Raw genomic sequence first — 25,683 nt, 5'->3', positions numbered from 1 at the left:
AACTTGCTTGCACTAGTATTATCACCAGAATTGAACCGTTAAATGGACATTCAAGATGACTAAAATCAGTTTCTCAAATGTTCCTCAAAGTTTGAAGAGAGTCGCTTATCCTCTCCTCCCCTTTTTCGCTGGGGCGATTGGCCCGTCGTTCTGCACGAAAAGCTCATCTGGAAAACTTTTGAAAAATTTCCTACAGAAAAGAACCATTACAAACCGAATATATATTCAATGTTTAAGGACGTTCAGTGCGACCTAATCGTTACAATTGGTGTTATCAAATAATCTAATTACTCTACTACAGAATGTCCGATTTACACCATCTTTTGACCTTCCCTACGAGGCCTATCACATCAGATGTCTATGAGACCCAATTGGCTCATCTCTTAAAATCTGGTATTCCACCTACATACACTTTGGAACAAGTGGCAGCTTTCGAACAAGGTAAAGAGGACGAAGATGATGATGGTTCTGAGAGTTCAAATACAACCCCATTACATATCCTAGCGAGATCGTTGCCTAGAGATGCTACCAAAGAGGAATTGAATGTGGTTCTTAATCTGATGAATACATTATTTGAATATGGAGCTGGTTGGAACTTCCTAGATTACGAAAATAAATCCATTGGCGATTTATTACTTGAGGCTGGACAGTATCGTAATAGTGCGCTGTATCAACGTGTTATAGAAGCCGGTGTGAGTGCAGAGTTACTTCTCAGAAAAGTTAATGGTGGAGATGTCGAATTTCTAGACGATTTAGAAGGGATTGAACAAGAACAAGAGATACAAACTAAACTCGTTGACGATTCTAGTGTCCCTGAAATTTCTGATAGTATTGACGCTAGTGATTCTGATTTAACTGCTGCAGATCCAATGACATACCTAAACACTAAATTGGAATATACAGACGACAAACTGATAACGAAGGACAACAAAGATGGTGTTATGATGGACTGGGAAGATGGAATTATGAAACTTGCAGCCGAAACTTTGTTCTCTGATTCTTCAAATACCATCAATTCTACCGTGTTAAATATTGGATTTGGGATGGGTATTATCGACACATACATTCAAGAAAAGAACCCTGCTCATCATTATATATGTGAAGCCCACCCTGACGTACTTGCTAAGATGAAGAAAGATGGTTGGTATGAGAAACCAAACGTAACTATCTTGGAAGGAAGATGGCAGAATACTTTGAATAAATTACTAGATGACGGTAACGTCTTCTTCGATGGTATATATTATGATACCTTCAGTGAACATTATGAAGATATGCTAAATCTATACGATATTATAGTAGGGTTAATTAAACCGGAGGGGGTCTTTTCGTTCTTCAATGGATTAGGTGCAGACAGACCGATATGCTATGATGTTTATAAAAGAATTGTTGAGATGGACGTTAATAATTACGGTATGAAGTGTGAATATACCACTGTACAGATTGGTAAACAGTTACCTGATTGGAGCGACGTTAAACGTTCATATTATAACTGTGATTATTATTATCATCCACGTATATCATTTATGTAATAAAAATATAGAACTTAAACTTACATACACAAATCATTGATATAAGGGATAACAATATTATCTATTTGATCGTTAATTTTCTTCTCTTTGGAGGTTTGGGTTCTGCTTCTTTCTTACGTAAATTTATCATCTCTTCATTCAACTTACTTTCAAGCTTACGAGCAACATCTAGTTTCTTCAACGATAATGCAATTATGTTTAATATTTCAGAGTCAGATATATTTGATACAACTTTGCTGGGCGGGATTGGTGTACTCTCGTTAGATACCTTAATATGTTCGCGAAGGGCAGTTTCCATTTTTTGTTTAATAAATTCTTCCTTCTGGGCTGAAGCTCCTTCGCCAAATAGAAGAGTCGCCCTCTTTCTCAGTCTTGCTTTATAGTCGATTTCCCAATTTTTCTGTGCATTAGCTTCCCTCCATCTCTTTTTCCTCTCTCTGCTCATCTCACGATTCAACACTTTCAACTCCTCAGGAGTCAAGATATTTTTAGTTATTTTCATCAAAAAATTCTTCCTTCCAGGGAATTCGGAAAAATCTGGTAGATCAAATGAGTATGTGTTAAGAGCAGGAGCTTCCAGTTTAGGCTTTGGTATTCTCATAGAGGTTGATCTTGAAGGTTGTCTTACCTCTGGCGTTTTTGCTCTAGAGATTTGAGGCAAGCCAAATGATTTTGGAGGTACCAATCCATCTAAATTCAAAACCGGGGTTCGTGCAGGATTTGATTTAAATGTGGTCTTCTGTTCTTTCTTCACCTTAGGAAGTATGCCACTAATAGTATTTGTAATTATTTTACTTAACCCTGGTGACAAATGGGAATTTCCGCCAGTCGTCTGTAATTCATGGTTAACTAACGATTCCACCATATCCTCAACTTTAATAAACTTCCTTTTTGAAGGGATTAATGAATTCGTGAGAGGCAATAACTTTTGGGTTCGCTGTTCTGAAATTTCAGTCTTTAGGTTGATTTCCTCATCCTTAATTTCGATAACCTCCCTATTAGATTGTGTAGGTGCAGTCTTCGTAATCTGTAAAGATTTACTATTTTCAGAACTTTCAATCTTGTATTCACGACCAAGTAAAGCACCACGTAGAAAGAGTGCTCTTGATTCCACTTCCGCAGCAGATTGAATATTTTTCTCTACAATCGTTTTTTGGTCAGAGTTAGCAGCTTTAGTATCTTGAAAATCATCAATACTCGTTGTAACATCTAATGATTTAGATATTTCCTTAGCAAGTTCAGGATTTGCAGCACTATCAATATCTCTTGGTTCTACTTCTACGTTTATTAGTTGACTTGATATCTCTTCCTTCACTACTATAGGTTTTGGCACTGACATTTGACTTTCAGAAGAAATTGCATCTTTCTCAATTTTTTTAATATTTGATAGTGTAAATAACGGTATTTTCCGCACACTGCCGATAGGCTTAGTATTACTGCTGTTCGAATGTTCCTCCTTTATCTCTTGACTTCTTATTGCATTACTATTCCTCTTTGAAATTGCTTGTGCAATTGATCTCTTGGTACGTTCTATGATCACTCTTAGATATTTTAGAGTTTGTTCTGGAGAGGCACCGTTCTCAATCCTAGCCTTTGCTGCTGCCTTTAGAGTCGTTATTACTGTGGCCAATGTCCTTGGTAAGATCTCATTACGTAAAACAGAATCATTTAATAACTCATTAATCTTTTTCGACTTTTCATGTCTGTGATCGGTCGAATGTTTATTTTCTTTAGGTCTTCTCTTAGCAACAGGGAGGATATATGGCGGATGAAGAGGGAGACACCAAGGTGGATGGAATGGAATTTTTTCTTTGAAAACTACTGTTTTACTAGATAAATTGATACCGTATTTTGTTGCAGTTGGATCAATAGATACTTGAGGTAATTGGATTTTCGAAAGAGTTCCCTCGATATCGTTTAATAGCTTAGAAGGAACAGGGCTCCCTTTAACTGTATTGAACAATGGAATTTTCCTTAATGTTTTTAATGGTACTCTCTTTAGCTTTTTAGCCCTCTTTTTCTTTTCTTTCTTTACTTTAGCAGGTTTCTTGGGCTTCTCTTGAACCATCTGAGCCCGTTTCTCCATTTCTTCAGCAGTCCATCTTCTGTATGGTTTCTTTGGTACACCTTTCTTAGTAACTCTTAAGTCGACAGGGAATGGTGGACCTTTAGCAACGATCTCTTCTAATTCCTTTAATTCAATAAGACGTTTTTCATCTTCGGCACTCTTCTGTTGTTTCTTTTCTGTACGATGCTTGATTTTATCCTCCAGGAGTTTTGCTCTCGTTTCTCTTCTTTTTACTCTACTACGTTTCTTGGCAAGATTAGCAGCCTCAGTCGCAATTGCTTTGTATTTCTTCCGTAGGATTTGTTCAGGTGACTTCTTTGGTTTCACAGGTTTCTTAGGTTGTTTAGGTTGTTTCGGTTTTTTTTTCTTCTTTTCAACTACTTTTTGAAGTACAATCTTCCTTTCTTTAGCAGGTTTTGATTTAACTGCTTTTTTCTTTTTTGGTGCCTTCTTCTTCGCAGGTTTCTTCTTGGTCGTTGCCTGGCCCGTAGTTAATAAATCAGAAACATTGAAGTTTCCAAGACTTTTATTAAACTCTTCCATTACCGTGGGGTCAAAATTATCATCATTTTGTTCTTGGAAAGCCATCGCCATGGCGTTCTGCATAATTTGATTTAAATCAAATGGTTCATCAGCTGCAGGTGTTGTCGTTATTTCGGCTCGGGATTCATCCTGGTACGGTATAATTTGTGTGTGGTTCCAAGTGGGTATACTTATAGAATGTTGTTTCTTTCCTTCTTTATTTGATGTTTCTTGTTTAGATACAGTTGCTTCGTCTCCTAAGGAAGTTGAAACGACTTGATTGACCATATCAACTAATGCTTTGGAAAAATCATCTTCTTTGTACTCATCTTCTACTGCTTTATCTGTTTTCTTGCCCGTCTTCTTCTTTTTCTTTTTCTTGGATTCAGATTTGGCAGGTTTCTTAGTGGAGGTTACTTTATCCTTCGGTGTATGCTTTTGAGATATCTTCGTCTTTTTTGTACGTTCTTTCTTGGCTGTTTTAGCTGCTGATTCTGATGGAGATCCTAATAACTCTCTTTCGAATGCCTTTAGAGTTTCTTCTACAATAGCACGAGCATCTTCATCATTTTCCTCGGTTGCCACAGTACTCGTTTTTGTTTCATCTGCTGTATGTTCACCTTCTCCCATTAAACCCTCTATTACGTCATTAAAATTTAAATCATCTCTTTTATCATTAGATTTGTCTTTATTTTTCTTGTGCTTAGTAGTTTTCTTTTTCTTTGGACTTCCCTTTTCCTTTTGTATACTCTTATCCTTTGATTTCTCTTTTTTCTTCTTTTTAGATGCCTTCTTTGCAACATGTTTCTTCGTACTCTCCTCCTTTGATTCTATTATTTCATGTGTATCTTTTATTTCGGTCTGAGGTTGTTCTCTAGGTTCATCGATATTTTGAAGAGACTCTAAAATGGCTAATCTTAGATTTTCATCATCTCTATCCAGTTGATCTATCGTATGTTGGATATTATCTGTACCTAATTCTGTATCATCATGTAACTCATGTGCCTCTACAATACGATCTTCATCTGACTGTATACCATGCTCGGTATCATCTTGCATTAAACCTTCTTGTAGGATTCTTGCCCATTCACTATGCTGTTGTTCTTCATCGTCATTATCATTGTGTTCAGTGTGCGGTATTGGTTCATTGTCATCACCATGATGTTCAGTATGTGGTATTGGTTCATTGTCATCAATAGCATCGTTGTTCCCGTTATTGTTATTGTAATGTTCTTCATCTTGTTTGTCATGTTCTTCATCTTGTTTGTCATTAGTTTCGAGATCTTGCATTGCACTAGCAACTGCATTCACAAGTTCATTGGCTTCAAAATCAGGAAGCTCATCATTTTCATCATGATGACTGTGAGTTGGTACCGACTGAGGATTATCATGTACGTCGTCCATTTCTATATCATCCTGTTCATGTGCTCCGCTGTTTTCAATATTATCATGTTCATTTGAAGAAGATGGATCATGATTTTCATGATGTACATCGTCCCCTTTTTCATCTGTGTCATTTGTCAATATATTATCTATGAGCTCATTAAAGCTAAAGTCGTGTTCTTCCTCATGATTCTCTCCCGACATTGTTAGATAATGTTGTATAGTTAATCTGTGTGATTGTAGTCTAGAGGCAATGTATATATGTGTGTGTCTCCAATTAATAGGTATGAAGTATTTGCGCGTAATCTAATTAAAAGAATAATAGTAATAATGTTACAAGTTTCGTGGAATAGTTTATAGTTCGACGATACTAGTTGATAATAATGTATGCGAGGGGTATAATAACCTCTAGATATGTATTTATGTTGGTGAACTCTCCCCGTTTTAAATTCAGTACAACCTTTATTGTGATTAGTTTATATTTGTTTATTTTTATTTTCATTTCAAGTTTTAAAAGCATCGCGAATTTTTAAAGGTTCCGTGTGGAGTGATGTTTATTTGGACTCAAACAAACAAACAAATAAACAAACAAACGATATATACAAAAAGAAGATTAGAAAACAGGTATATTATTAAAGATTAATTAAATGCTGTGATAGAATTAGTTGAAGGGGAAAAGGTCATGAATATGTAAAAGTATACAGTGCTGCAACACAAATGAAAATGAATACTGCGTTAAAATGGGTATGTATGAAACTAGATTTCTGATTTAAACCTAGAAATGTACAATTTCATGTACTTTCTTGTTGAATGGTAATCAGTTTCATATAATTGTTCCAGGTCAAAATCTTCTATTGTATCTTCAAGATCATCAGTATGAAGGTTTCCTCTGGTATATTTCTTGTCTGCAGATTTATCTTCGATTGGGGCTTGCTCTATATCCAACGGAGGATAATTTATTGTTGCCATTGTTGTCATATATTTTCTATTACCGTGGTTATTACTATATTTAACAACTTTATGACTTTTTGTAATATGTGGTTGATGTTCCACGACGCTAGGTTGAATCTCTTCATCAGATGTATCATCTGTGGCAATGATTGCAATAGTTTCCAAAGCATCTTGATTCAATAGAATCTTTGGTTCAATGATACTCTTGGCCGTTGAGATAAACCTAGAATGACCACTAGAGGTCTTAATCATTTTCAATTTCCCAGATTTCCTTTCACTTTTCACTGTGCGTACATAATTTATTGGTAAACCCGTACAATCACCAGATTCAATATGTTGCTCTACCCAATTTTCAATATTCTGAGAAAATTCACCACATTGAGCACAATGGCCTGATGATTTGTTTCTATCCTGAGGCCTAACACCCTTTGGATATAACAAATGTCTAGCCTTCAAGTGGGTCTTGTATGTGTCTCTACGACTAAACCCACCAGAGTTATGACATCTTAACTCAGGAGGTGCATCTTTACTGAAAAAGGGACATTTGTACGCTTTCTCTATAGCATGTTTCTTTATATGACGTGTCAAGTAACCTCTCATACGAAACGATGCATCACAGTAATGGCAAACAAATGGGCCACCAGTCTCTAACATTGAAGACTTCTCCTGTAACGCAGTATTTGTCTCATGGTAATCTTCCTCTATCCTTGTAATATTAGGATATGATCTCTTCATGGTAACTTTGGAAGGAACAACAGAAGAAACAGATGGTAGTTTATTACCATCAACTGGAGAAGAAGAAGACGATGATGACGATGATGACAATAGCGATAAAGTGCGTGGATCAGCAGACGCCAAAGAGAATTGCAAAGGAATAGTTTCGTTCATATTAAATGTAATTGGGTCTTCAGCAACGGGAGACACGTCTTCACGATCCTTATGAATATCCTCTGCCATACGGAACTCGTTCAGGTCATCTGTTGAACCCATGAATACAGCTGAATCCATATCATTGCCAGATCCATTGCCATTGAGAAGCGATTCCAATAGCAGATCCACGTTGTTTTTCGAATGTTCTTTGTAATCCATTGTGAATCTTATTGGCACGATTTCAGTTATCAATCCAGTGTTTTTTAATTAGTGTCTTATTCAGTTTACCTCAAACAAGATGAGAAGAAATTAAACACGAAGAAATAAGCACTGATCAAGTTATACCAATTCTTTTACAAGTCCGTTCTTCTCGACGTCTTGCGTTGCTGCTTGCATGTATGTATTGAATTGTATCTTGGTCTTGTCTCGCGCATGACTTCCGAGACCATTTGAGATTTCTTTCACCCAAATTTTTTTTCGCTGCATAGTTGCGACGGATATTACCCGGTCTGTCACGGTGCACGTCATGTTTTATTTTACTTTACTTACGCACTACTTACAACCTATCAATCAATCTATATCTATATCTATTTGCTAGTCGTCTATGTTCTATTTCTTTGGTGGAAGACTCTTCTGTTTGTTGTTGTTGTTCATCTTGTTGCTGAAGTCTCTCACAACGATCTGACAATTGACTTCTTTACACAATGGGACCATAGAGTTTTTGTTCACAGCTTGTAATAGATTTAAACCTGTACTTCTCTCTAAAGCATTCACAGGTACAACAAAGTCTAATAATTTTGTATCGTTCGAGATTTGATCATTAGGTAATACGAATGCCTCGATGGCCAATTTCCCATCTTGTTTATTTTTCTTATCAATTGGATTTTCAGCAACAACAAGTTTAAAGAAATGGGTTGGTACAGCTACATTTGGTGGATTACCAATCATTTCATAGGTGACTCTGAATTTTCCATCATTGGGGTCTTGTTTTGGTAAATATAATGGGCCTGTCATTACTCTGACACTCTTGTATTGTTTAGTCAAATCTCTGCAAAAAAATTCAAAATGAGCCCAATAATCTCTATTAAAACCTTGTCCTACTTGAGGGCACATATTAGTCAAATAAAAAGTGTCGTTCATTGCTTTTTGTGAGAATTTAGAGTCTGCGGCGGGTGCTTGATGACCTCTATCGTAACCTGATCTGAAATAATCACCTAATTTGGCACGGAACAATTCTGGGATTTGTTCATCTTCTCTGAACACAGAACCTTGACGGTTCCCTGACTTTGTCGCTAGTGATTCCGGAGTGAAATGCTCGACAACCCAGTATGGATTTCTAGTTTGTCTGTTATAGCATGATACGAATTGTTCTCTACGTTGTAAATCATGGACGGGACCAGGAAATCCGAATTTGAACCATTCAGCAGGAGAAACTAATGTATTCTCGGTAGTAACACTTGTATTGGTAGATCTATTACCTGGTACTGTTGAGGATGGCGAGAGGATCTTTGTCTCGTTATTGTTTTTGATCAATAGATAAGTAAGTCCTGAACCTGCCCCAAGACTCAGTAAACTGGATACCAGCGTCCTAGTAGAACTCATGATGTTCTATATGATAATAATAATAATAAATACGGTGCAGTGTCTGGTGTACAAAGTACTAGTCTATATATGCACATACATAGTACTAGCACTTCCCATCTTTATAGCAATAGTCGCTCATCTCATCTCATCTAGAGCTGAGCTGAGCTGAGACCAATCAGCTTTTGATTTCGTTTCTCTCGATGGTTTGCCCGCGACGGTTCTTTTTTGGCTGTTTTAGTATGTGAGCTGAAAAAGAATAAATAGAGATATAGACAGCTTCCAGGTCATCGATTGCTTTGTCGGTCCATGTATTCATGTATGTGTTTATTCCTTGGCATAGTTCATTTTTTAATTGACATAAAAGAGTTTCAAAGACTCTTTTCTACTTTGAATTATGTAATGTCTAATGCTTTATCTTAACGGCTCGGTTCGGTTCGGTACGGTTCGGTAACATGGTAGATGTCGAAACATTTCTATGTGTAATTACATAATATCGTTCAATCAATAACGTAGTTAGTCTGTATAGAAGTAATTGTAAAACAGTTTGATACCAATGGAACTGGGGATAGGGACGGTTGGCACCTTCCGTATCCTTTTCTTATCTCCGTTTCCCTTGTGAACGGGCACCCCCACGTTCAAGCATTATGTAATCGCTTATCTCCGCCTCTCTCATAGATAATTTTGAAAAAATAACAGGCACAGACAGATTGATAATTTAATATATAAACAGGGGAGAGTTTTTTTGGTAATCATTTTCTTTGAATTGTGGAATTGATTTCTTGGTTGTACTAATCATTGGATATTTCAAAGAAAGTACAACCACCCACTGCTTTTAGCTTTCGAACTTCCTCTGTTTATTATTTTTACTTTTGCTTTTGTTAAAAAATGTCATATGAAACTGTTATTCAAGCTGCTCAAAATGATACTTCATTAACTTTAAACCATACATGTGTTCGTGTTAAGGATCCTAAAGTTAGTGTTGAATTCTATACTGAGAAATTAGGTATGAAGCTATTAAAACGTAAAGATTTCCCGGAGATGAAATTTTCATTATATTTCTTAGCTTATCCAAGAGATGATTTACCAACAGACTCTAATGGTGAAATCATGCCATTTGGTGTTCCTGGGATATTAGAATTGACTCATAATTGGGGTACTGAAAATGATCCTGATTTTAAAGTATCGAATGGTAATGAAGAACCTCATAGAGGCTTTGGTCATATTTGTATCACTACAAAGGATATTAATGTCATGTGTGAAAAATTAGAATCTCAAAATGTTAGTTTTAAAAAAAGACTTGTCGATGGTAGACAAAAGGATATTGCTTTCATTTTAGATCCAGATAATTATTGGATTGAATTATGTGCTTATGACTCTAATGACAAAGATACCAACGTGAATGATTATAGATTGAATCATACAATGATTAGAATTAAGGATCCGGCAAAGACGTTACCATTCTATGAAAATGTTCTTGGGATGAAAGTCATTGAGAAATCTGTTCATGAAAATGGAAAGTTCACCTTATATTTCCTAGGTTACGGTTTGAAAGAAGGTGAATCCAAACGTTCCACTCAGGGGATGTTAGAGATCACTCACAATTGGGGCACAGAAACTGACCCAGAGTTCCATTATCATAATGGTAACGATAAACCGCAAGGTTATGGACACATCTGTATTGCCTCTGACGATCCAGAGAAGATGTGTAAAGAGATCGAGGAGAAGTATGGTGACAAAGTCACTTGGGCTCCCAAATACAATCATGGTAAGATGAAGAATTTGGCCTTCATCAAGGATCCTGATAATTATTCAATTGAAATCATCCCAAGAGGGATAGTCTTATAAGAAATGTATGTATAGCTATATATACGTTTATATATGTTTATTAAAATACGTATGGAATAAACAAATACGGGCAATGTTTCAAATATGTATTCCAATCCGAACCGTATTTTCTCTTACACTTAACTTGATCTCTCATAGCTCTATGAGTCAATACTAAAAAGAAGAAAATAGGGAAGAACCACGGAAAGATCGAATGGAACCCACAAGCAAGAGCCCAGATAACAGATTGAATCCAATCGGCTGTGTAATGAATCTTACGTGCCCAGGTGTACCATCCATCGATCAGTAAGAACGAGCCATCCTTCGTAGTGATGTATTTAGGATTGTCCAATACTTGGTATTCAAAATGTGGGAACGCTCTTCTTGTGGTGACATCACCGGCCATTGCCTTTCTAAAAGAGTTCTTTTGAGCATTAGCAGTATCGAAAATATAATAAGCCAGTTGATAAGTCGCGAATAAAGCTGCCATATACCATTTATTCATATGGTACTCTGAAGGGTCGTGGTATATTAGATATAGAGTACAATGGCAATAAGTGTATGGAACACCAGCAATATTCCAGAAGATTAGCATGAACCCGAATTTTTCATACGCCATGTCCCAAGTTGGAACAATCAGTTCTTCACCTTTAGCACAGGCATTAGCATACAGCCAATGAGCCATCATTACAAGCAGTAGGTTTGGTGTGACGTAGCCATACACCTGGTATTGTTTGAAGCATGCACCAAGAGTGATGAAGTAAAGCGTGAACCACGGTAATCTTACTTCGAAGAACATTTTTAAATCCAGGATCCCCCAACGTGGATTCAATGGAGCACCCATAAATATATCATAGATGTGATTGCCAGTCATGCGATGATAATCGCCCGAAACGAATAAAGTCCATAAGTATAGGCCAATTGAGAATGCAAAACCTGAAATGATTGCACATGTCATGATTTCACCAAACAAATCTATGATTGTATATAATTTGAAAACACCGGTGAAATGTAGAATTAGAACCAAAGTCGTGGAAGTGTATAACGACCACATAGCGTTACAATAGTAAGGTAGTTGTTTACCTTTCAAATGAGTCAACGGTTGACCTTTGGTCCAAACACCTGGTAACGTATAATAAAAGGCGATTTGAAATATCCAAAAGGTTAAAAAGATTGACCATGAATATAAAGATGGTATAGCGTGATCATAACATAATTGTAATAGATTTAAACAAAACTTTTGAATATTTTGAGGTGACCAATCTAGAGGTTTAGCAATCTCACCATTATAAAATTCTGAACAAATCCACATATAATACATTAAGATTGGGAAGAAAATCATATTAAACAAGCAACCTATTGGACCGCCGAATTCATATTCCATTTCCTCAGGTTTTAAATACTTACCTTGAGGTAAGAAATTAGTTCTGACCTTTTTGTTAGTAGCCGACTCAGTCATGACAGTAGTTATTTATCTATCTCTGTATATATATATTACATAAATAAAACTTATATAAAACAGACAGAATAATACTAATAGTACTATTAAATAGATTATAATATCATTATATATATACTCTTCAGAATATATCACAAATGTTTGTATAAATTTAAACGAGTTCTTGAACCAAGAGAATCTTTTATACGAACATGAATGTTTTTGTTTACATAATAATAGTAGTAATAATAGTCATCGTCAGTAACCGTGCCTGCAAATGATTCTATAAAGAAGAAAAGAAAAGAAATATGATATACAGATGTAAACACACATCAGAGATCTTCCAGTAATAAGAATAGCAGTTCACAGGGTACATACTACAACCTGCTACTGTCACTGTCATAACAACATTTCCAATTTAGTAACAATAACTTAAACGACACTTTTTTTCTTGCTCTCATCGTATAAGGAACGTTCTATTCTTCTCAGTCGCTATCTGTTACTCCCAAAAAAAACAAATGTATAGACATAGCGACAGGATCACGTGACACAATATCCAGTAATAATACTCTTCCCATACGAAACGGCAGCAGTAAGCGAGCATTATATATATATATATATATATATAATGTAATATATGCACTCTGGTGCAGACAGTGGCAGCGGCTATTCCATCACGTTTATCTCATATTGCATTGCTGCACTCCATCCACCCACTGGCAACGTATAACATGATAATTGGGAAATCTGCCACTCCATGCTCCATGCTCTCTATATATTGCTATTGCTATCTCCATAATTATATCCGCGGATATCACATACTTGTACCCACACCCACACACCGCAGTATCATTTCAAATCGATGAGCCACACAAATCTCTGTTACTGCTGCTGGCCGTTATTTTATTTCGGAGAGTGGCAAGAGAAAAACAAATAACAAATTACTACTACACTCACTATATTATACTACATTACACTCTATTACGGTAAGTAGTGGTGATGGGATCAGCTATATGCAACTAATACATATATAGTATATATACTAAACAGGGTGTTAAAACTATATTTACATATATATTTATATCGATATATTTTAGAAGGGTTATATTCACTACTTTCGGCGGCTATTTTCTATCTTATTTTATTTTGATTTGTTTTGATTTATTTGTATATACACACGATTATATGAGGATTGCAATATTAAAATATGGTAGCAAAGAATAATATAGAGAATAAGAATACTACCACTACAACTGTTCCAAAGAGGAAAAAAGTTAGTAAAGCATGCGATAGTTGTAGACGTAGAAAGATTAAATGTACAGGTACTCAACCGTGTATGAATTGTCAATTACATCAATGTACTTGTATATTTTCAAATAACAGTAGTACTACTACTTCTACTACTTCTACTACTACTTCTACTACTACTAGTAATATGATTAAGAAAAAAGGTGTTAGATTACCAAGAATTTCAACTAAATTAGATAATCTGAAAAATAATAATAATACAGAAAGTACTGGTGATAGTAGTAGTAGTACTACTACTACAAGTACTAGTACTACATTTGATAGAAATGTTCCTCATACAAGTTCTTTATATAAAGTTGATTTAAATGATGATAACAATAATAATAATGATAATGATAATGATAAGAAAACTAATCCTGAATTAAATGAATTTGAAAATGGTTTATATGAAGGTGATATTGAAGATTTACCAAAATATAATGAATATAAACAAACTATTGAAAAATTAACATCGATACCAAATAAAAATAAAATGATTGAATCGATGATTAGTGATTTAAATGATAAAATTAATGATTTAATCCTTAATTGGCAACCAAAGATTAATTTATTGAAACTACCAAAATTATTAAAAGTATCAGATCCAATTGATGCTTCAAAATCGATTGAAACTCAATTAATGATTAATAAATATAGAAATAGAATTCATTTAAGTAGATATTCTCATTGGTCATTTAATTCAAGAAATGAGAAATTTAAAAAATCAACAAAGAGAGAAGATTATGATAAATGTGATCAAGAATCTCATATTTCTCCAATAGGTAAAGAAGGTGGTTATTTAAATTCAGTACCATTAATTGATGAAATCTTTGGACTCTATCATCCTTGTGAAGCTTTATCTTTAAGAGGTATTGCTTATTTAACTCAAAAATATAGTGTATTAAGACCAAAAGGGAAAGGGAAAAGTCAGATTATTAGAGCTAATGTATTTCTTTTATTAAGATTTTTTGATTTATGTTGGTTACATATGAATGAAGATAGAATTTCAATGGCAAATCCTTTAGAAAGTTATTTACAAAGAACTAAAGGTATATCATCAACAGGTTTCCCTTCTGCAACATCACCACAAAATTCTATTACATCTTCTTCTACAAATAATAATTATAATTATAATAATGGTGCCACTGGTCAATCAAATATTCCAACTCCTTCAACACCTGCTGTATCAAATACAAATAATAAAGAAATGGTATTATCAATATTAAGAACTTTACCTTCTGGTTTCCTTGAACATTTAACTCCTGATAATGTAACAAAATTATTAGATAACATTGAAGATGATCTTGGAATGTTTAAATTATTATTAGAAATTTGTGGAAATCATAAAGATAAAATTGAAAGTTTCCTTAGATGGATTAGTCCACCAAATAAATCAAATGTAAATCCTCAAGATTTAGAAAGATGTAATAAATTAATTGGTGTTCATGAATTATTATTAACATTATGTTATTCTTATTATAATACAACAATGTATTATTTAGTTCATATGGATTCATTAGATTACTTGGAATTATTATTAGATATGTTAGATTATGAAGATTGGGCAAAGGAAATTTATGGATTTGATAAAATTTTAAATGTTGCAATTAATTGTGCTTTAAAAGCTGGATTTTCTCGTTGGGAATATTATGTTGGATTTGATGAAGAAACTGCAGAAAGAAGAAGACGTGTTTGGTGGAGACTTTATATGTATGATAAAAAAGTTATGATGGAAGATTCTTATATGTCAGGGATTGATGATTCAAAGATGAATTGTTTATTGCCAAAAGAATTTAGAGATATGGGTTTTGTAGACCATAATGATTTTATTAAAAAATTACATTTATTTTCAAGAACTTCAACTTTAGATAATTTACCAATTGATCAATTAGTCTTTTATGCAAGTTTATCAACTTATCAAGTGATTAGTCATTTTTATTCTGAAGTACTTTATAATGAAAAATATACTTCAATTAGAAATACTGCAAAACCGAACGAAGTTAGAACAAGATTAATTGGAGAATTATTTGGAAGAATGGGTCTCTTTGTAATGAGATTTGATAAGATTAAAGAACAAGTTGGTAGATTATTTGAAATTGCGGAAAATATTAACGAACCTCAATTCTCAAATGTATCTGATAAAGATAAACAAAAGGCTGTAGCATTCGCATTTGAATATACCGCATTATATTGTTTAGTCACTAGAGTCTCAATCAATATTGGAATTCGTATATCAGTTCATCCAAAACCTCCTTATATTAAAGAAAGGATCATGGCCCTAAGCAAATCAGTATATGACAAATGGGTAACCATGAATAAGACATTGTTACAATTAGAGACATCATATGATTTATGGCGTGTCATCGAACATTATACATATACATTCTTGTTGATGATCACATGGATGTATGACGAATGTGCATATATTGAACATTCAGATATTATAGAGGTAATTAATGTTTTTGAAAGATTATCTGAATTGAAAGATGTCTTCATCTTGAGTAACAATAGTGATCGTCAAACTTTGAGGTTCTTTTCTTCTTTGTTTACTCTATTTTGTATCATGACAAGAATATTGTTAACAGAATATGTTGGGTTGGATCGTATGAATAGTGATGATATCTCCAAAATTTTTGCCAAAGAAGGTCCTCATATTGTGGAATTGGTAAAGATTATCTTTGATGGTAATTCATATTGCTATCAATTGGTCCTGACACCATTAGAGGAATCCATATTCCATACATCTGTTAAGAAAATGTTGAAATCAGATTATGATATTAAAGTAGAAGAAACCCCTGCAGTACATAAGTCATATAGAGGAAGCCCTACAGCAACAGGCTCAACAAGAGTGGATAGTAATGAAATACCTAACAAACCTTTCTCTAGATCGGTCAGTGAACAAGTATTAGCTCATCCAACTATGTCATTCGATAGAAATAGGAATGATAGTCAAAATTTCCCATCTACAAATTCAGAAACAGGAACAAGAAATTTAATGAACCCAATGGTAGCACAAAACGTCATTGGTGTCCCCATTCAGTCTCCGAGTGGTGGAGGCATAAACCCTGGAATGATTCCTCCCTCTCGTATAAATCAAGGGTTTGTATCTGGTCTGGGACCTGGTCCAAGTTCCGGGCCTGCCATGCAAAATAAAATCAGTAATTTGTTACAAACTGAAATTATGGATAATCCATTACTGTCACATACCCCACCATTACCATCTTTGAATAACACAAATAATACATTATTGTATCCACCTAATCAACCGAATGGTAAACGTCAAGAATCTTCCCCACAAATTGGTTACATTGACAAACGTTTGTTCCAGCCGTTCGACCTGGGTATCCTGGAGGACTTCTTCAGCTCAACCGATTTTACCGATTTAGGATCTCTATAGAGGTTATCATTTATCCTTCTCTATCGTAGCCTTTTTCATCTCCTCTCCCCTCCTAACTATTTGCTTATATGGGACTACCAGCCGGCTGCATTAATTACATCATCAATTCCCTTTCCCTCCACTCCACTCCCCTCTCTTTTCCGGTCAAGTTTGTTGGTTTTTTCGGTTCACTCGATTAATTAATCGGCCTCGCCTGGCGATTCTCCTCCTCCCCCTTTCCATTTTCACCCCCTCCCCCTGGATTAGCTCAGCCCCCGGACCGAATACCGGCTTAGAGACTGGTGAAGAAATTGATTACATAGTAATGTAGACTCTGCAATAACAAGGGGTTGAGTTGAATTGAATTGAATTGAATTGAATTGAATTGAATTGAATTGAATTGAATTGTAACAATTATTTTACCTACCTTCTGTGACTAATCTCCCCCTCACTATAGACTAATCTATGCACTCGAGGACAGAACATTCTAGCAAATTGTAATTTCAAGGTTTTGAGGGGAGATCTTAAAATACCTTTAGAGACAACATATATAAAGGACTCTCTTTCTTCCAAATGAAAGGCATTGTTTATGTAATCTATTGTAATTGTTATCTTTTATTCTTGAATATACTTATATATAAACACCCATCAAACAATTAATACAATTACAACCACAAACAACTTTTATAAACAATACAATCAAAATGACTAGAACTGACAAATGGACTACTCACGAATCTAAAGCTGATCCAAAGTACTTCAGCCATAACGGTAACTACGGTGAAAACCCAAACAACGTCAAGAAGAATGGTTCCGGTAAAGGTAACTGGGGTAAGCCAGGTGATGAAATCAATGATTTGATTGACTCTGGTGAAATTCCCCCAGTATTCAACAAGGTTAGAAGAGGTTCTAACACACAACAAAATGAAAATACTTTGAATAAATCTGGTTAGTGTGTATATCCTTCAATTCTAACGTTTCAATTAATGACCAACCTATTTTTTTTAATGATTTTTAACATTCATGTCTGCATGTTTTTTTAAATTATATATATATTTATGTTTTTCTTATAACAGTATATAGATTAATAAACAAACAATAATAATAACAAAAACAACGGCTGTCTTTAAACACTGTTTATATTGTTTACATTTTGGAAGGTTGACCAATTTGTTAAACTTTCATTAGATACTTTCAACAGATCATAGGTACTCATTTAAACATTCATAGTTCTATTTTTGGTAACCTCTTTTGTTCGAGAGAATTTAATTCTGAAGTACGTCTGTGCTGGGAGTTATGACTTTCCACATCGTATGTTAAAATATAATTCAATTTGTAATCTTTAGAATAAGTGATTTCTTTTTTATGAATGGACAATGTACACATGTTCTTAATCGTAATACAATACTAATCTATTAAATTATCACACTTCTTGGGTCTTGGCATTGTTAATTTTGAACAAGTAATCATTTGTTAATCACATTTAACCCTTTTTATAAGTATGCCTGTTTAAAAAAAATAATCTCGGTGATTCAATATTTGATTGATGATATTTGTGATTCCATATACCATAGTATTATTCAATCGAATAATATCATGAATCATCTTTATCTGCTCTCATCCTAGAAGGCGCAGACATATAGGTTTGAATATTAATTATTCGCTACCACTTATGGATGATAAGCACGTTGCGATTGCTGCATGTTTTGCATTGGTATATATTGTCCTTGTGGGTATTGGTTTGGATTCTGGGTCTGAGCCTGATTTTGGTTGTATTGTTGGTAATACTGCGGATGTTGGTTGTTTACCATATTATTTTGTTGGTATTGCATTCTATTAGTTGGTACAGTAATATTATTACTAGTAGCATAGTTATTATTATTATTATACGAATCTATTGGGTAAGGTGGACTTTTAACATCATTTTGGAACGGATTATTATTTTGTGGCTGTGGTTGTTGAGCCTGTGGTTGTTTCCAAGGGTTATTCTTGTTACTGTTATTATTTAAGGGGACTCTATTACCATACTGTAGACCAGTGGATGAAACATCTCTTTGATTGACAGAAATCCTAGTCCTAGCCTTCTCTGGAGGTTTTATTATATTATTTGTCTCTTCATTAACTTGACCTCTTTTTTGATCTGATTTTTGTTTCATAATTTTAGCATTTTGTAATTTATTAATATTGGCTTCTTCTCTATTACGTTTTAAACTTTGTTCGTTATTATATCTCTCTAAAGATCTTTCACAAACAAAATTATAAATCATTGTAGCATTTCTTGTTGAACATGCATTTAACCAAGCAAATACGGAACCTAAAATTGGTACTAAACTAATACAAAGATCAATGGCAATATTAGAATACATTTTGACTTTCATTTCTGCAGGTAGATCATATTTCTTATCAGCTAATTTAATTAATTTGCTATGAACAGAATACATCAATGAGGGACCAATAATGGGGAAAATTGCTAGGAATGGAGCCCATCCAATATTTTCTGCCCAACAACAACAACCGCATAACCCTTTATCATGCAGCCAAGCTTTATTTTGAATGGCTTTCCAATTTTTACTTTCTTCCTTTGTACAATAATCAGGCATACGAAGACGATGTTTTTTCCCATCGTTAGATTTCTCATAGAACGGATCCTTTGTAGGTTGGAAATGTTCACCTGCAAATTCCTGACCACGATTTATAAGTTCATCTTGACCTAGACTAACTAATGCACTCTCAATGAAATTCATTTTGTGAGTGTTTGAATATATATACGTAATTAAACTTAATTCTACTCAACCCCAGTTAAAACTCATAGATATAATCATGTACCCCTCTATGTTTACGAATAAAAAATAAATCAACAAATCCAATAATATAATAGTGTGATACGTTGTATATATATATATATAAATGAAGATAGAGTGTAGGAAATTAGAATGAGCAAAAAAGTGTACTTTCTCGTACCCTTTGCCCTGATTTCCCCGTTAATTTATTAATCATCCTTGAGTAATCGAATCATTTGCTGTCATACTGTAGTAAGTCGATGAAATGATTACTTCATCAATTTGTTTACATTGAATTTCTGTCAGGGCCTGAAATTTTGTGGGAATTTTTCAGTTTGAAATTGTTTTTGGCCAGAGAAACGGCGGAGCCAGCGATGGACGCTGTCATTTTCGCGTGTTTTTTGTGGTGCGGCAGTTTCTTTAAGGGGAGCTGGGACTATATATATATACTTATTTATATAATCAATCTATTTATGCAATCAACTGATTAATCATTTGATCTATTGTAATTATTGTGTGTTCTGCGTTAAATGCGATATTTTCCATAGGTCAAACAGAAGCTATTGCAGCGAGTTCATGTTTGATCGATGTGTGCTGTATTAGGTTTAAATGGAGCAAATTGGTAGTGATGGTAATTTATTTCTATCACTATGTACAAAACAGAGTAAACTAGTAAAAATGTGTTCTGGAGTGTCGTAGATGCACTTCCTAGATTCTTTCTGGGAAGAAAAATATTATTTTGTGACTGTCCTCTCTTACACACCCACACACCACATGTACACATCTGAACACCACACCCACATCTAAACTTTTTTAAACAATTTTCGTGTTTTTCACAAAGCGGAAAAGGTCCGACTTCTTCCATATATATACACACATATTCGCCCAGAACAGTCTGTACAATATCCACATTGCATAGTATCATCAAGCCACATTGCAATTCAATTTATTTTTTTTATTTTTTTTCAGTGGAAAATTTCAAGCTTTAGCTGCCTCTTCTCACTGAATTGATTATACAGATTATCGTTAGACCTTTGGAATGCAAGGTTCAATCTACTATAATGTATTTGACCTTTAGTTTTTGGTATGAACCTGGTTCTCCCAATATGCGTGTGTATTCTTCACTACGTTTCACTTGGTAGTGTTAGAATTCAATTCTTGAATAGATTTTAATTTACTCTTTTTAACGATCAAGTATATTACTAGTAGTACTACTTATAAAGGAAGTCTTATTCTTAACGTATCTTATTATCTAATAGTAATTTGTGATAAATCGTTGAGTATTTGATAATAACAAGAATAATATAAACAAAATGGCCAGAGAAATCACTGATATTAAGCAATTTTTGGAACTAACCAGAAGAGCCGATGTTAAGACTGCTACCGTCAAGATTAACAAGAAGTTGAACAAGAACGGTAAGCCATTCAGACAAACTAAGTTCAAGGTCAGAGGTTCCAAGAACCTATACACCTTGATCGTCAACGATGCTGGTAAGGCTAAGAAGTTGGTCCAATCTCTACCACCAACTCTAAAGGTTAACAAGTTATAAGTTATGATAAGATCATATAGATATAAGCATACGCATAATATAAATATATAGATATATTTACTCTTTTTTACTTTTAATCAAATTTGTACCCCTACCTTTTCTATCTATTCTATTACTTTATTTTTTGCAAATAAATAAGACTTCTTTTTTTTTTAGAAATTAAACTAGAGAAGGTAATGATGATGACATTAGAATGATAATGTTATTATTTAACTCTTTATTTAGATATATGTGTTTATAAAAGCTAATGATATAATATGTATATATTGCAAAATAATATAGTTTAGTTATTTTATCTCCGTGTTTTGATATGAATTGAATAATCCTCCGCCCTAAAATATGTTCGTATGAGTTTTGAATGATGATGTTATGCATTAGTAATATTATTATTTATCATCTATATATGTTATACCATTATTAACCATTGATTCTTCTGGTAATAATGTATTCACAGATGATGCTCCAGCCATTCTATTCCTTACCTCAGTAGAACTACCACTATCATAATTTTTAGAATCTTTATGATTACTATCGATTTTCTTTATTGTAATTGGCGAGTCAATTGAAGTCTCGGTGGTGGATGTACTGCTCTCAACTTTTTTAATTGTAATATTATTAGTAGTAGTAGTAGTAGGATCACGAACATTTGGTGTCTTAGGGGTATCCTTATCAGATACTTTAATTAGTTCAGCTGTTCTAACCCAACGTCTACGTCTTGTATACTTCGAAAATGTTTCTTCAATGGATGGTTTTTTCCATTGATTATCATAATATAAATAACCATCTTCAGAAGCAGGGGAAGCAGTAGTCTTTGCTTGGACATCAGGCATTGTAATGGCACCATCATTAGTCAAATCTAATCTCCAGGATTTATCGATCCATCTCCATTGCATTTCGGAGTTTTCATTGGGTAATTCGAAATTTTCCGGTTCAGGAGCCTCATTTAAAAATTCATCTGTCCAAGCAGTTCTCTCATAACTTAACATCTTAGTATTCCAACCCATCCCAATCCAACGACGTTGATTTTCATATAATACATATGTAAATCTAATTGGTTTATTATTATTATTACTATTATTATCACCTTTCCCAGAATTTTCTGCCGATGATAATTTACTAACTTGTTTTTGAACAGCTGCAAAGAGGCTCTTATTATTATCCTTATTGATTCCACCAAGATCAATCCCAGTAACATAAAATATTAATAATCTAACAAAACGGAATTTCCATAATAATCTTCTTGTGACTTTTGACCATGAAGAATGATATGTAAGAGCAAATAGTCCACTTAATAATAACAATTTGCGAGGAGGTAAGATTAACCAACTGACCAGAATATGAATTGGTGAAAGTAATAATGCAGTCAATAGTATCCTTTGAACATTTCTTATATTTAAATTAGAAAATGGACTCAATAAAATATCAGCTTTTAATGAAATCCTACTCATAATAGCAACAATGTTTTCTAATGTAGGCTTACTTGTTACAATGTTACCAATATATTTATCCAATTTAGCATATCCAATAAATATAGATATGATAACCATATGACCAAAATATTTCACAATTGTATCTAGATAAAGCACGGCTCCAAAATAAGTAAGTACTAATAACACACTTGGCCAGATGTCATCACATGTCCAGGTTAATACCCCCAATAGATTATCCCAAATTATTAAATAAGGATATAAATTAATCAATACTTTAGAGATCGTAGATGGTGTTGATGTCAATAAAGGGGATGATCCTAAATATTCATTACTATTAGGAAGATCGGTAGTCTTTTTATCACCATTTGAGGTCTTCCTAGATCTTAATCCTTCTAAAAATTCTTCTTCAGTAGTCCCACCAATTCTACCTTGCCTTTTGTTAACAAATTCTGCCCTAGTAACATTTGTCTTCGATTTCTCCTGCGTACTCATCCTGCCACTATATGTAAATAACTAGTATCCACTGTTTAGAACCACTAACCTGCAAGATACCTGTATACCTTATAATAAAAGCTGACAACAACAAAAAGTAACCAGAATACAGACACACTCACCTTCTAAGTTTTCCTTCTGTATCTTTAACCTTTGGGACCTACTTCGTTTCACAAGTTTTGCTTTAGTTTGTTGATAGGTGCTCTTTGCCTGTCCATGTCATTTTGTTCTTTGTTTTCTAGTTTTTTACCCTTTTTTGGTGGTGGAGGTGAGTGGAGAAATTCTATCACCGTCGGGTTTATTTCTGTATTTCCGTCGGAGCATCGATTGAAAGCAACAAAAAAAATGATTTCTTCAGTTTTTAGGAATTATTATATAAGCAACTGGTGAAAGAGAGAAGGATAAAGTATTCTACACTGTTATTTCAAAGAAAGACATCTTTAAGCATATTCTATTTAGTTATTAGTGACAGTATATCGTGGGGAGTAATGTTTAAGAAAAGGTCTAAACTTAGTGGAGGCTCGACTGAGACAAAGAGAAGAAAATTACCAGTGGAAAATATCGAATCTGATGAAGATCAGAAGGGCGAAGTCAATATTCCAACATTTAAAAAGAGACAATTATTAGGAAAGAAAGAAAAACCTTCATTGGAGGATAGGATAGGTGTGGAGAAGGAAACAAGATCAAATAACTCGAAATATACCCTTGTTGATAATAATACTGCTACGAAAGCCGACATCTTAAACTCCGAGGATAAAGGAACCACTAAGAGTAACAAATCTATTAGTTCAAAAGAAACAACCAAGAGAAGTGTTTCTGATAAAATTACACAAGCGGCTAATTTGAAAACTACAATATTTACAGATTATCAACCTGATATATGTAAAGATTATCAGCAGACTGGATTTTGTGGATATGGTGATAGTTGTAAATTTCTTCATTCGAGAGATGATTTTAAAGCTGGCTGGAAACTAAATACTGACTGGAAAGTTGATGTGATAGAAAATGGAAATAATGATGCCATAACCAAGGATATTCCCTTCAAATGTGTTATATGTAAAGATGATTATAAGGATCCTGTTGTGACTAATTGTGGGCATTATTTTTGTAGAACCTGTTTCACTAAGAGAATTGATAAAGATCTAAGTTGTTTCATTTGTAGAACTGATACCAAAGGTGTTGCCAAAATTGCAAAGGATTTAAAAAAACAGATACGTAAATCGAAAGAGATCGCAGAAGATTGAATTGTTTAGTAGAGGTATATTTTCATGAATAACCCATAAAAGAAGTGATTTAAAGATCATTGGTTTCATATTAGAACTAAATATGGGGTGGATGAAACATACATAATTCAAAGTTAGTAGAAATGGCAGAAATGTATTTCGAATATAGATCTGACAGTGGACTAACTTAATGTTCAAATGCAGGATAAGAAAATTATAATATATCAAAAAAATATTAAAATTAAAAGTTTAGAGGATTAAATAGAAAATAGAAATGAACGAAGTATAAAAGAGACAACAAATAGAACTATGACATGTAGAGGTGGTATCACTTTAAATGAAGGGATAATGGGTATTATAATTTTTTTATTTAATTTTTTTAAAATTGGCAGAATTTGGGATACAGCAATATCTTACAAACAAAAAAATCATGATTGCTAGTTCAACTATCTAATAAGCTAAGGATATTAGCCTAAGGGTCAATAGTGTACGACATAGAGACATAGTAATGTTAGACAATGTTGCAGGTAATTCATTGCCATATGTTGTTCTACGAATCTTCTTGAGAGCTTCCACACACTGAAAATTGAAAAGAATTAAAACAGATAAAATTAAGTTTTGTAATTTTATTATTACTATTTAACTTATTATTTGTATTAATAGTAATAAATATTACTTGATTTATTATAGTTTCAAATATGGAAAAAACTCGTATACAAGGATAAGAATTGTAGCCAAGTTACCTATAAATAGCCATCCTTATGCCCCCCCTCTGACATCCTCAGCAACGAAGACTAGTATATACATCGAAATTACCCATTTCTACCTGCATTTTTTTTTGCTCATTTGGGGTAACCATTATTACACATGTCTTGTCAGATTGAACTATATAATTGAACCATTTTCCTTCTAAATTATAGTATGATTGAAATAAATATCACATATGGAGGTAACAGCTGGACTTTGTTTAAATATTCAATAAAAATAAAATAGGTTTATTGTTCGTATTGCTTCTGTTACTTCTATAATATTACATGTGCAATATTCCATTTTACTTTTGACCATCGGAGAAGGAGCATCGTTGCACGAGAAGCGAGTTATCTTCATATTTTAACAGTGACACTTTTTCTGGTTCTACTGGCAATAATTATTACAATGTATAACGTAAATATAAATATAAATATGTAATTGAAACGGTAGTCTATATTATTTATCCATATGAGTGTGTGTTTTCATTTCTTGGACTGTATACGGCAATATTTTAGATGATAACCTTTCTTATTTTTTTATGTTATAGTTTTACTTGTTTACTACTTCTTTTATGGAAGGCAAGATAATGCTAATAATATAATATATGATTCATTATTCCTAAATTA

The 25,683-nt window shown here is 33.7% G+C and overlaps 12 protein-coding genes across 12 annotated transcripts; 6 read left to right on the top strand and 6 right to left on the bottom strand.

Annotated features, from left to right (window-relative positions):
- Positions 1–302: 302 nt before the first annotated feature.
- On the top strand, positions 303–1,529 carry RMT2 (protein-arginine N5-methyltransferase; the record flags this gene model as incomplete). Its single annotated transcript, XM_041551905.1, has 1 exon — positions 303–1,529. The coding sequence occupies one exon, from the start codon at positions 303–305 to the stop codon at positions 1,527–1,529; it is 1,227 nt and encodes a 408-aa protein (XP_041407839.1).
- Positions 1,530–1,590: 61 nt separating this feature from the next.
- Positions 1,591–5,706, bottom strand: SPP41 (Spp41p; the record flags this gene model as incomplete). The annotated part of the gene is made up of 1 exon (XM_041551904.1): positions 1,591–5,706. The coding sequence occupies one exon, from the start codon at positions 5,704–5,706 to the stop codon at positions 1,591–1,593; it is 4,116 nt and encodes a 1,371-aa protein (XP_041407838.1).
- A 552-nt stretch (positions 5,707–6,258) lies between these two features.
- On the bottom strand, positions 6,259–7,542 carry STP1 (Stp1p; the record flags this gene model as incomplete). Its single annotated transcript, XM_041551903.1, has 1 exon — positions 6,259–7,542. The coding sequence occupies one exon, from the start codon at positions 7,540–7,542 to the stop codon at positions 6,259–6,261; it is 1,284 nt and encodes a 427-aa protein (XP_041407837.1).
- A 390-nt stretch (positions 7,543–7,932) lies between these two features.
- On the bottom strand, positions 7,933–8,925 carry NUC1 (ribonuclease; the record flags this gene model as incomplete). The annotated part of the gene is made up of 1 exon (XM_041551902.1): positions 7,933–8,925. One exon carries the CDS (start codon positions 8,923–8,925, stop codon positions 7,933–7,935), a length of 993 nt encoding a protein of 330 aa, XP_041407836.1.
- Positions 8,926–9,792: 867 nt separating this feature from the next.
- Positions 9,793–10,752, top strand: GLO1 (lactoylglutathione lyase GLO1; the record flags this gene model as incomplete). Its single annotated transcript, XM_041551901.1, has 1 exon — positions 9,793–10,752. The coding sequence occupies one exon, from the start codon at positions 9,793–9,795 to the stop codon at positions 10,750–10,752; it is 960 nt and encodes a 319-aa protein (XP_041407835.1).
- Positions 10,753–10,792: 40 nt separating this feature from the next.
- Positions 10,793–12,190, bottom strand: KABA2_08S00726 (uncharacterized protein; the record flags this gene model as incomplete). Its single annotated transcript, XM_041551900.1, has 1 exon — positions 10,793–12,190. The coding sequence occupies one exon, from the start codon at positions 12,188–12,190 to the stop codon at positions 10,793–10,795; it is 1,398 nt and encodes a 465-aa protein (XP_041407834.1).
- Positions 12,191–13,376: 1,186 nt separating this feature from the next.
- Positions 13,377–16,853, top strand: KABA2_08S00704 (Zn(II)2Cys6 transcription factor; the record flags this gene model as incomplete). The annotated part of the gene is made up of 1 exon (XM_041551899.1): positions 13,377–16,853. One exon carries the CDS (start codon positions 13,377–13,379, stop codon positions 16,851–16,853), a length of 3,477 nt encoding a protein of 1,158 aa, XP_041407833.1.
- Positions 16,854–17,536: 683 nt separating this feature from the next.
- TMA10 (Tma10p) lies at positions 17,537–17,785 on the top strand (the record flags this gene model as incomplete). The annotated part of the gene is made up of 1 exon (XM_041551898.1): positions 17,537–17,785. One exon carries the CDS (start codon positions 17,537–17,539, stop codon positions 17,783–17,785), a length of 249 nt encoding a protein of 82 aa, XP_041407832.1.
- A 717-nt stretch (positions 17,786–18,502) lies between these two features.
- KABA2_08S00660 (uncharacterized protein) lies at positions 18,503–19,576 on the bottom strand (the record flags this gene model as incomplete). Its single annotated transcript, XM_041551897.1, has 1 exon — positions 18,503–19,576. The coding sequence occupies one exon, from the start codon at positions 19,574–19,576 to the stop codon at positions 18,503–18,505; it is 1,074 nt and encodes a 357-aa protein (XP_041407831.1).
- A 1,349-nt stretch (positions 19,577–20,925) lies between these two features.
- RPL38 (60S ribosomal protein eL38) lies at positions 20,926–21,162 on the top strand (the record flags this gene model as incomplete). Its single annotated transcript, XM_041551896.1, has 1 exon — positions 20,926–21,162. The coding sequence occupies one exon, from the start codon at positions 20,926–20,928 to the stop codon at positions 21,160–21,162; it is 237 nt and encodes a 78-aa protein (XP_041407830.1).
- Positions 21,163–21,548: 386 nt separating this feature from the next.
- Positions 21,549–23,084, bottom strand: PEX30 (peroxisome biogenesis protein; the record flags this gene model as incomplete). The annotated part of the gene is made up of 1 exon (XM_041551895.1): positions 21,549–23,084. One exon carries the CDS (start codon positions 23,082–23,084, stop codon positions 21,549–21,551), a length of 1,536 nt encoding a protein of 511 aa, XP_041407829.1.
- A 488-nt stretch (positions 23,085–23,572) lies between these two features.
- Positions 23,573–24,328, top strand: CWC24 (U2-type spliceosomal complex subunit CWC24; the record flags this gene model as incomplete). The annotated part of the gene is made up of 1 exon (XM_041551894.1): positions 23,573–24,328. The coding sequence occupies one exon, from the start codon at positions 23,573–23,575 to the stop codon at positions 24,326–24,328; it is 756 nt and encodes a 251-aa protein (XP_041407828.1).
- Between the last annotated feature and the right edge of the window lie 1,355 nt (positions 24,329–25,683).

This window comes from Maudiozyma barnettii (assembly GCF_903064755.1).
Source record: "Maudiozyma barnettii strain CLIB 1767 genome assembly, contig: KABA2_08, whole genome shotgun sequence".
NCBI lineage: Eukaryota > Fungi > Ascomycota > Saccharomycetes > Saccharomycetales > Saccharomycetaceae > Maudiozyma > Maudiozyma barnettii.
The sequence above is the reverse complement of the archived record's forward strand: the minus strand, read 5'-3'. Positions and strand labels throughout refer to the sequence as shown.